At 36.7% G+C, this 11,860-nt stretch overlaps 1 protein-coding gene across 2 annotated transcripts in view; it reads left to right on the forward strand.

Annotated features, from left to right (window-relative positions):
* LOC107708249 (histone acetyltransferase KAT6A-like) overlaps positions 1–11,860 on the forward strand; it is a 51,239-nt gene that overhangs the window by 15,316 nt on the left and 24,063 nt on the right. For both annotated transcript variants that reach the window (XM_016512430.1, XM_016512431.1), the window contains exons 3-6: positions 6,038–6,146; positions 9,356–9,471; positions 10,249–10,330; positions 10,502–10,616. In XM_016512430.1, the coding sequence (XP_016367916.1) occupies positions 6,038–6,146; positions 9,356–9,471; positions 10,249–10,330; positions 10,502–10,616 (422 nt within the window). The remainder of the gene's footprint in view (positions 1–6,037; positions 6,147–9,355; positions 9,472–10,248; positions 10,331–10,501; positions 10,617–11,860) is intronic.

Consider the following 11,860-nt stretch of genomic DNA (forward strand, 5'->3'; position numbering starts at 1 on the left):
GACTGCAATGATAGAGCTTGGAATAGCCAGGACAATTTTTAATAGAAATCCAACTGGATTAGTCAGAAAGAAGAAAGTCGTATACACCTAGGATGCTTCGATGGTGAGTAAAACACAAGCCAGTTTTCATTTTTGGGTGAACTAACCCTTTAAGGTCAAGGCATATTCCCGTCCAAAAGACTTACTGTTGTTTTGGTCGTATGCAGAACCAGTGGGGCTGTAAGAGCTTGTCTTGCCCTGTCATTTGACAGTACTGTTGCATCTGCATGTCTGCCATCTATTGTTTTCTTTCTGTTTCCTTTCTCTAACCTGTTTGTGCTTGGGTGTGTTTTTAGTGTGTCCCGTGGTTTGGGGACGTTCAGGAACGTTCTTGCACAGGGGTTTGTGGGTGATGGGTTGGGGACATGAGTTTCACATGTTAATGAGAACCTTGACAGAGCCAGAGACAAGGACAGTAGGTTTTGTTCTCCTTCCCCCTGCCATTCCTGTTGTATCCCTGTCTACTCATTCAGATTTCCAGTGTCTGATTGCCCACGCACAACATGCACTCAGCTTTGCGTACATTAAGAGGAAATTGAAGGCTGCATTAGAATGGGGAAAAACTGGCAGATTGATGCATGCATGCATGCGAGTGTGTGTGTGTGTGTGTGAGGGGGCGGCTTTTGTCCTGTCAGATGTGCTTCTGCAAAGAATCATTTTTCTCTCCTACATGAAATATTTTTAGATTTCCTGCGGTGGTCTGCTGCTTTGCAGCTGTGCTTTAATTTTGCCTTGTTGAATAGTTTGCTCATCTCATCTGAGTTGTTGTGCTGGTCTTTATGAAGAATGAAAGAGTTGTTGTATGAACGCAAGGTGTGTCCGCAAAACTGCCCGGGTTTCTCCACTTGTAGTGACATGTTCTGAACAAAAACAATTATCAAGTGGTATCAAGGCCAATACAGGTCGCAAGCTATCCTATGCTGTGCAGGTGTGTGTGTGCAAATAAAAAAAATAAAAATAAAAACACTACTGTTCGAAATTGGTGTCCGTAAGATTTTTTTAATTAATACTTTTATTCAGTAATCATGCATTAAATTGATCAAAAATGACTTTTCATTTAAAATATTAAAAAATATTTCATTTCAGATAAATGTTTTTTGAACTTTTTATTCATTAAAGAATCCAAAGAATCATTTTTCTCTCCTACATGAAATATTTTTAGATTTCCTGCGGTGGTCTGCTGCTTTGCAGCTGTGCTTTAATTTTGCCTTGTTGAATAGTTTGCTCATCTCATCTGAGTTGTTGTGCTGGTCTTTATGAAGAATGAAAGAGTTGTTGTATGAACGCAAGGTGTGTCCGCAAAACTGCCCGGGTTTCTCCACTTGTAGTGACATGTTCTGAACAAAAACAATTATCAAGTGGTATCAAGGCCAATACAGGTCGCAAGCTATCCTATGCTGTGCAGGTGTGTGTGTGCAAATTAAAAAAATAAAAATAAAAACACTACTGTTTGAAATTGGTGTCAGTAAGATTTTTTTAATTAATACTTTTATTCAGCAATCATACATTAAATTGATCAAAAATGACTTTTCATTTAAAATATTAAAAAAGATTTCATTTCAGATAAATGTTTTTTGAACTTTTTATTCATTAAAGAATCCTGAAAAAAGTTTCCACAAAAATGTTAAGCAGCACAACTGTTTTTTAACAATGACAATAAGAAATGATTCATGAGCATCAAATCTGCATATTGAAATTATTTCTGTAGGGTCATATGACACTGACACAACTGCTGAAAATTCAGCTTTGCCGTGACAGGAATCAATCACATTGTAAAAAAAATTATAATTAAAATATGTAAAGTTATTTTAAATTATAATAATAGTTTGCAATGTGTTGTTACTACGGTGGCCGAGAAGTGCAAAACAAATCACAATTCTGAAAACAAAATAACAAATTACGAACGCAAATGCAAATCTAAAAAACAAAATAACAATTCCGAAAACATTATAACAAGCCAGAAAACACAATGACAAATCAGACAAACCGGAAAAGGTAGGTATAGTTTGAGACAGCGCCATTGGTTTGGGATTACTCACCGCTGACTGGACGAGACATCTGTCAATCAATGGCCGAGAAGTGCAAAACAAATCACAATTCTGAAAACAAAATAACAAATTACGAACGCAAATGCAAATCTAAAAAACAAAATAACAATTCCGAAAACATTATAACAAGCCAGAAAACACAATGACAAATCAGACAAACCGGAAAAGGTAGGTATAGTATTGTATGAATTGCCCTTACTATGGAATAAAAAATATGCATGTACATTTACAACACTGTACTTATATTATTGAATAAGATTACAAAAGACTAGTTAACGCTAATGCGAGGGTGTTTCTAATACAGTGTCTATGGGAGGGACGGTAAACTTGACATAGTTCTCTCTTCTGACTGCCGTTATCAGTATCTCTCAAATTTTTTTTTTCTTATTTTTGTAAGTCGTGAAAACACAATCATGGATTTTTCATTTGCTGTTTGAACAAATGGGAATGCAAAAACAAAACAAAAAACAGGCAGAGGTGTTAAATTATGATTTTTTTATGTGGGGTAGAGAGAATTTAAAGGGGAGAATACGAATACAAAATATTAAGAGTTGAACAGTCTTTTATTTAGGAAAATTAAACTGGAATTGAGTTATATCCAACAGCATTAAGACGCAGTTCAAAAGTCGAAAATAGCCTTATTGAAAATGCTAATTGATTCTCTGCTAGTAAGAGGCGCTTTTGGAACAGTTTCCCTCGTAACAGGCAGTATTCATGCATTATAATTTAGATGAGATGGAAATGACATCGAACATTTGAGAAACGCCCCATTTTTGGCCCGCTGAGACCTATACTTGGATTTGTCATTGTGTTTTCTGACTTGGTATTTTGTTTTCGGAATTGTTGTTGTGTTTTCTGAATTGTTATTTTGTTTTTTAGATTTACATTTGCGTTTGTAATTTGTTATTTTGTTTTCAGAATTGTGATTTGTTTTGCACTTCTCGGCCACCGTATGTTACTGTATTTTTGATTAAAAAATGCAGCCTTGAGCATAAGACGCTTCTTTCATAAAATTGTACTGACCCCAAACTTTTGAACCGTTGTGTGTGTGTGTATATATATGTATATATGTCAGTGTCAGTAAACTTGGATTTTTGGTCCACTTTAGTTTGTCTACATTAAACACTATAAAACTCTAGGAAACTACGTTGAGACATGAAAGGATTGTGAAAACTCTTCACGTGTTTCTGCGAGAGCTTTTGTGCTCCTGCAGAGTACCAATGAACAGCCGAACAAACTCTCAATATGACATGCACTTTGGCTTTTGTTTATCAAGATATAAACAAAGGTGCTTGTTCAAGCGTGTCTTTACAACAACAGCAGCATTTCTTGTCAAATGTCATTCCAAGTTACCCACCACAGTGGCTGGTAGGGCTGTGTATCACCAGCAAAGTCACGATACGATACGTATCACGATACAGAGGCCACGATACGATACGTATCACGATACGGGACTGCACTGAATTTCACCTCAGAAGAATTTAGTAAAACAGCTGTTTATTAAACACAGCATACTATAGTGCCATTTCTAACTATTGGCCGCGCGTGCACAGGGTTGCCAGGTTGACAAAGATAACTAACACACTTAGCAGATATTTCCGTATTGCGCAAGTGTAAAGCTCTGTTTCGGGGATTATGTCTCTTTATATCAGGCAACCCAGTTGTGTTCCTCTGCGGCCAGATTAAACCTTGTTATTGCCTATATATTATGCTCTTATTCATTATTTTTTAGAAACCTCACACACTTTTCTGCTCAATTTTAAACGTTGTTCTTGTATTCAAATTAAGTGCGGTCCACTGCTGCACACGTGCCACAATATCGATACTGAGACAGCTGTATCGATACTCGTATCGTCAAATCTCTGTGACCATACATCGTCGTATCGCACACAGCACTAGTGGCTGGTAGATTAGCAAAATTACTGGCAACTACTCAAAACATGCCTATATTTGGCTGGTGGTGAGTGTTAGTTTGATACCCTGTTGTGCAGATTGTATTATGTTTGTCAGTTAGTTATACACTGAACAGTTAGATCTTAATATAATATTTTTCCCCCTAATGATTTTCATTCAATAACAGCAGATGTTGAATCAAAACAATGTTGAACCAGGGCAGAGTACTGCAGTAAAATGAATTAGATTTTTATTTTGTGAACTTGAGCGACATGCGTTTTCATGGGTAAATCATCTGTTTGTTCATGATTGTAAACTGCAAAATCTTTCTAGCTTGATTTTGTTCATCAGATAAGATGCTAAAGGCAGAAAGATTTCAATATCCTGTTGTATCTCTGATTTGTGAAGTCTTAGTTCTGTCACAACATGAATGGAGAAGAGACATTAAATGGTTGAAGTATACAACAGTATTCTGTTTAACCTAGTTCTGATTGGATCTTTTGGCTGGGAGAAGCGTGTGTAAGGGTTTGGTTTTCTTTCTTAGAGACCCACCCTTGAGTATGTGTGTGTGTACCGGAGTCAGAAGAAAATGAACCCAATAAATCACACTGTCCTCTCTCCTCCCTGCCTGGACCTGCTTTCTTACACGCACACGCACACACACGCACACGCACACGCACACACACACACACACACTCACACACACACACCCAAACCTTAGAAACATCCTCATATGCGCACTGACCTTTTTTCTCCCAGCCTAAATCTGCCATTACTTAATTCTTTCTGCAGCCAGTCAAGAACGCCATATGAACACAATATCCTTGCGTCTTTCTTCAGAACCGTAGTAGCAGTCTTTGTTTGCACTGTTGCACAACATCTGTATAGCTATATACATTCAGCTCCTCTTGAGCAGAACCTTTTCCACACATCTGTCTCCTTGCATTCACATGCATGTGTTTGTTTGTGCACTGTTTGTGGTGTATGATGCATACGGTGTCGTGGGTGGGACTCTCTTGGACACACTGAAAGATTAATGGTGCTCCAGAAGCAGATGGTGTGGCTTAGAATAAGCATCAACACATGCTTTTGTGCCCACACCCTGACAATAAACCCACCTCTAGCCCCACACATTCACTGTGATCATGCCCACTGCAGCCTTTGGTCCTCAAAACTTTGAGCCACTATGGTTTGTGTCCGTAAGATCTTTTGGGGGCTTTTTGATGCCCACTTATCGACTGGATGCATCCTCTGAAGCATTTTTTATTTTTATTTTGCTATAAATCATGCTTTGTGAGCATGGAGCTTTAAAAATGCCTTAAAACTCCCATTGAGTGATACCACTTTTTGTTGTAAAATTTTTGTTTTTTTCTGAAGGAATTGAGTGTTTTGGGTGTAAATTACCTTTGAGCATAATTTGTAACATTTATGCACTACCGGTCAAAAGTTTGAACATTTTTGAATGATGATTATACTCAAGCCTATATTTATTCGATTAAAAATATCTGATAATAATTGATCATTTGAAAAAAAAAATTTGATTGAGCATTAAATCAGCATATTAGATCATGTGACACTGAAGACTGGAGTAATGATGCTGAAAATTCAGCTTTGATCACAGGAATGCATTCAATTTTAAATTGTATTAATAGAAGACAGTTATTTGACTGTAAGCTGTAATAATATTTCACAATATGACTTATTTTACTGTGTTTTTGTGCAAAGAAATATAGCCTTGTTGAGCGTGCGAGACAAACATGTTCAAAAACATTAAACAATCTTTTGACTGGTAATGCATGCTGATTTTTTTACTGAACCAGAATGTAAAAATCAGTCTATTTTCTTCAGGCTTTGCTAAATCTGTGAAGAGATATTAGTAGTGTCCTCAGCTCGGAATTGAATGAAGCAGACCTTAATACAGTTCATAAAGGGCAATTAATTCAGCCAAACTGTCCTCAATTACACAATATTCCAACCTCTGTTTCACCATATTATTTGGATCTATTTAGCCAATAACTCTGTCTTATTTGCTCTTTATCTCTGTTTTTCTCTCTCAGCCTGTGGCAGAGCCCATACCCATTTGTAGTTTCTGTTTGGGGACCAAGGAACAGAACCGCGACAAGAAACCCGAGGAGCTCATCTCCTGTGCAGACTGTGGGAACAGCGGTAAGGAAGTAGTCAAACTTCATTCGAACTTCAAACATTTTCATTATTCATTTATATAAGACATTAAGTATACTGTAAGATGTCTGCTGAGAAACTTACTAAGTTTTAAAGTCAAGAGTATTGGCCAAAATAATGTTCCCTGCATGCCCTTAAAGTCGTGACACGTTTTAAATTCAGTTTTGTCATGTTTTAAGGTCATACAAATTTTGTAAATGGTACAAAAATAGTCTTTAAAGTCAAGACGTGACGCTGCTGCACTTTCTACTGGCTCAGAGTAGTTTATGCCGCACATTTATGCCAAGCTTATGATCTACTGTTAATGAATTATGACTCTATTTATTTGGTTTTCATGTTATAATATGTTGTAGATGGATGTAAGAGTAAGGGTTGGGCCGATATACGATGCCATCGTCCATCGCCGACATCACGATGTTGAGCCGGCACTGTGAACATTTTTCGATTAATCGTTTTTTTTAAATGACGTTGATTCGATATCGATTCTCAAAAGCCGCGAAACGATCTTTTCCGGGATTTATTTCAGCACACATTTAAAATAAGATCTGATTAACGTGAATCTTATCATTAGTCTTCTCCACTAGATGTCACCCTTATTTACCTTGCGCGATGTTACAACAGAAATCCTGTCATTCATTCAGCACTTATCATGGCCATACGCGTGATTCGCAATGCTCAGGTGAAATGCTATAGTAATACTATAAATCTGCGGAAGAATTTGATATCACGCATAGACGCCATGATTTCCGCAATGAATGAACGGCGGATGGTGCGGTGCACTTTTTTGTTTACTACACACATACTAAAGCGCGGATGACGCTCGCGCCCTATTATTGTTTAAAAAAGGACCGATACAAAACAAAAGTATAGGTTTAAAATACAGGCATGTGGTTCTTAATTTCTTTTTATTAATTCACCATTTGTAAACTGATGTTTACTGTTCATTTTTTAGAAATATAACTGTATTCACTGAATGTAATCAAAAAAATCGAGAATTGAATCGACTCGAGAGCTTGCGAATCGAAATCGAATCGGGACATCTGAATCGATACCCAGCCCTACTTAACAGCAAAAACCAAAGATTTAGAGCTCTCGCGCTATAATCCTTTAATTAGACTGACAGGACAGCAGATTTGGTGGTTGCCTAGCAACATAAAAAAACCGCAGCGCACAGCTCTTTTTCTTTTTTTCTTTTTAAGTCACCAAAAAAAAGGCAGTGCGGTGCGCCTCGCGTTTTCAGTGCTAAAAAAACACGTTCGGTGTGATCGGGGCCTTATTACTCTGTGTGTGTATTTACTCTTACTACCCTTATTACTCTTATTACACAGGCATTATAAAACGGAGAGTTCCGGTCCTTGATTCTGATTGGTTGAGCTGCGTTCAAAGCTGTTGTAAATTACTCTACAAAGTAACATACACCTTTGTTTACGTTTGTCTGTTGCTCGGCAACCACTTTGTAGCAACCACAACTGTTTCTGAGGAACTACATTGTTTGGTGGAAGAATACTGTTTTTATTAATATCATTACACTTTATTTGCTCTGTTTTATTTTGTGAAACCGTACTACGTATATGGAATAACCGTTTTATAAAAGCTATAAGCCCCAAGAAGCCGTGGTTTACATTGAATTTATAACAGCTAAGGGGGTTTCTCCGCTTCGTACCTAACAACGCCCCTTAGCTGTTATAAATTCAATGTAAACCACGGCTTCTTGGGGCTTATTGCTTTATTTAACACAGTGTAATCTCTTGTAGCTTCTCTTGGGGTCGTTCTGTTATAGGAAGGAAAAACGAAAAACATTACCACGTTCAATAGATTTACAGATTCTGGCACAAAAATCGTTTTTTTTTTTGCTTTTATTTAAACTCAGTGTATCAACAAAATCCAATATCGTTTGGCCTCTAATTTGTATGTATTGACAAATCCGTTTAGTTAAGTGAAACAATTGGAAATGCATGAATTATTATGGGTTCGTTCTGTATGGACATACAGTATTAATTTTATTTGTGAAGGTCTTAAAAGTTCTAAAAAGTCTTAATTTAGAAAAACTCTGCAGATGCACTGGAAGTAACTAATGTCGGAGATTAAAGAGTAGATATAGGGCTGTGCAATTAATCGAAAAACAATTTTGATTTTGGCCTCCTACGATTATGAAAATACAATAATCGAGATAAAAATATTATTGCGCCCCATTCCACCCCCTTTCCAGCTCTACGCGTTCGCTCCTCCATAAAAGCTCAATTACAATCAGTAAAATCATGTAACGTGACTTTTGCAAAATGGGAAGATAACGTTATATGCGCTCAGAGACGGAGCAGAACACAGACATGTAAAGTCATCTTTTAGCTCAAGCTGCGCGCCTAAATGGTCAAATACAGTCAAAAATGTGTTAGAATGCGGCGCTTGGTGATTATTCATGTATACCTTCATCTGTCATGTAATAAATGAACGTAAAGAGAGAAAATACACATGTAACAGTAAATTGGAATCTGTGCGGCTCTTAAAGTGACAGTGGCTAATATTCCTGCGTGCTTAATATTAATCAAAGACACAGCAAAAGACAAATTCAAAATCACACACTGCTCTTGAGTGAAGGACTTTTGTAGCTTTAATAAGAAACAAAGAAAGTTTAATTCTTACAGTGAAGACTGCTGTTTTATTTTACATTCGATTATTGATTTCTGTAGTAGGCTGTTAACTGCTTGACTTGCATAAAAACACATTAAAGCCAAGTTTGTTTCATTTTTATCTTTTTATTCTATTGTATTTGTCTTTGCTTTTTTTTTTTATTACTGACAGTTTAATTATTTTCAATAATTTTTTTGTTTGTTTATTTATTTGTTACTAATAGGCTAGTTACCTAATACTCTGCTGTGGTATTGAGAATTGTGAAATTCCGCCGGTCTCTACCATGTAGATGTCATAGCAACCTTATTTACAGGAAATATATATTTGATATGTATCACTATCTTTAAATAAATCGCTCGTATAAAGTTTTGGCCATTTGGCCCCCTCATAATCGTGTTAAATAAGCGTGATTACAATATTGACCAAAATAATCGTGATTATGATTTTTGCCATAATCGAGCAGCCCTAAGTAGATAAGTTGATTTATTACAGAGTGGGACTGCACGGTCTTCTCATGGGGATGAGGCTTTATTCTAGTTATTTAAGGCTGTCTCGTGTCTTCTCAGGGCACCCATCCTGTCTGAAGTTCTCTCCAGAGCTCACAGCACGGGTCAAAGCTCTGTGGTGGCAGTGTATCGAGTGCAAAACCTGCAGCAGCTGCCAGGACCAAGGGAAAAATGCAGTAGGTTTTTTATTCTTCTATGGTCTGTCTTATTGTTGCTGCCAGATCATGTTAATTTAGGCTGTGTCCTCATTTACAGCTCACCAAAGCTGCATTTATTTGATCAAAAATACAGTAAAAAGTCATATTGTGAAGTATTACTACAATTTAAAATAACTTGTTTTTCAATGTTTCAAAATTATTATTTTTTTCCTGTGAAGGCACAGCTGATCACACCAGTCTCAAACTAATATGATTTAGTTCTGAAGAAACATTTAGTCTTAACATTAATTTTGAAAACGGTTGTGTTGTCTAATATTAGTGGAAACTGATTTTTTTTTTTTTTCTTTCTTTTTGAATGAATTGAAAGTTCAGAACAACAGCATTTATGTGCAATAGAAATCTTTTTGTATCAATGCAAGTCTTAACTGTAACTTTTGATTAATTTAATGCATCCTTGCTAAATAAAAGTATTAATTTCTTTTTAAAAATATCATTCTGGACATTTGAAGGGTAGAGCATATGCTTACATATGCAATTTACATTTAGTCATTTAGCAGATGCTTTTATCCAAAGCGACTTACAAATGATACCACAGATTTTAGTTTTGTAAATTTTTTGGGTTTGCTTTACAATTTCTTTTTTATTACTTCACTTTAGGCCTGCGATCCTTATCACTTCTCTTCAATTGAAAAAAAAATAGCTCCAAAAAGAGCTGTCACAACCTCCTTTAGTGTTCAAAATTCATAATTAGTGTCCTTGACTCTTGTGTTGTCTGTGTGTGTTTGTATTTTACAGGACAACATGTTGTTCTGTGACTCCTGTGACCGAGGTTTCCACATGGAGTGCTGTGACCCCCCACTGATGCGAATGCCAAAAGGTGAGCGTGCACACACTCAAATGCATGCCTTTTCTACGTCGTGCAATCAATGCATTTGTCTCTAGGCACACTCTATTAACCGTATATTGTGTTGATGTATTCATTTACACAAGAATTAGTTTTCTCTTTAATTACAGTTATGAGTAAAGATTCTTAATTGGTGTTCTGCAGGTATGTGGATCTGTCAGATCTGTCGGCCAAGAAAAAAGGGAAGAAAGCTCTTGCAAGAAAAAGCAGCTCAAATCAAGCGGCGATATAATGCACCACTTGGGCGACCGAAGGGCAGGTATTATAAACTGTTTGATTCTGTTTACAACCACATATGTGTCCCTGGAGCACAAAAGCAGTGTTAAGTCGCTGGGGTATATTTGTAGCAATAGCCAACAATACATTGTATGGGTCAAAATTATCAATTTGTCTTTTATGCTAAAAATCATTAGGATATTAAGTAAAGATCATGTTTCATGAAGATATTTTGCTTGTGATGCAATCTAACCACATGGTGAAATTTTTACCTATTATAGGTTTTGATACCATAAAAGCTGGGTTCATGCCATTTCCAAAACTGTTTTTATTTATTATTTAGCTTGAACGTAGCAAAAGTTATGGCTATCTGAAGTTGGCTGATCAATATGATTTTCAGGAACAGAATTTTGAGAAATACTGGTTTAAAGAAGAGAGGCAATGAAAATAAAAGCACAGCAGTCAAGTATCACAAGTAAAAGTCACTTTACTGTGGTAAAAGACTTATTTTAGTCACTGTACGTGTTGTAAAAGATACAAAATGACCCTAATATACATTAAGTGTATATCTGTTCATAAAACATCACAGATTAAAGCATGCAGGCTATCTCCAATTCTTCTCCTGTTCTACTTACTCTGGATTTATAATACATAACCAGACACTGTTAAGAACTGTAACTTATAGTTTTGTGTTCTAAACTTGTAGTTTTATTTCACGCTGTCACCGTTTGAACTAAATGAAAGTAATGCATAGTGTTAATATGGAAATGGTGCTGGTCTCTTTAAGAGCACTATACTGCTTCATTACACAAGCAGACTAGCTAACGTTACCCCGAACTTTGCATGCTGTAGTTCACACAGGCAGGGGCGCCGCTAGCAATTTTGGGCCCTATGAAAGAATATAAGGTTGGGCCCCCTACTGCACCAAACATACACTATACTGACAAAAGTTTTGAACTAAATGAAAGTAATGCATAGCGTTAATATGGAAATGGTGCTGGTCTCTTTAAGAGCACTATACTGCTTCATTACACAAGCAGACTAGCTAACGTTACCCCGAACTTTGCATGCTGTAGTTCACACAGGCAGGGGCGCCGCTAGCAATTTTGGGCCCTATGAAAGAATATAAGGTTGGGCCCCCTACTGCACCAAACATACACTATACTGACAAAAGTATTGGACCCCCCCTTCTAATTAACAGGTTTGACTACTTTAGTCATTTCCACGAGTACAAATCTTAACGTTTAAGCATATAATGCTATTCTAGGGAATTGTGTGCTTCTAATT

The sequence above is a fragment of the Sinocyclocheilus rhinocerous genome, unplaced genomic scaffold (genome assembly GCF_001515625.1).
Source record: "Sinocyclocheilus rhinocerous isolate Xijiao unplaced genomic scaffold, SAMN03320098_v1.1 scaffold1436, whole genome shotgun sequence".
In the NCBI taxonomy this organism is placed as follows: Eukaryota; Metazoa; Chordata; class Actinopteri; order Cypriniformes; family Cyprinidae; genus Sinocyclocheilus; species Sinocyclocheilus rhinocerous.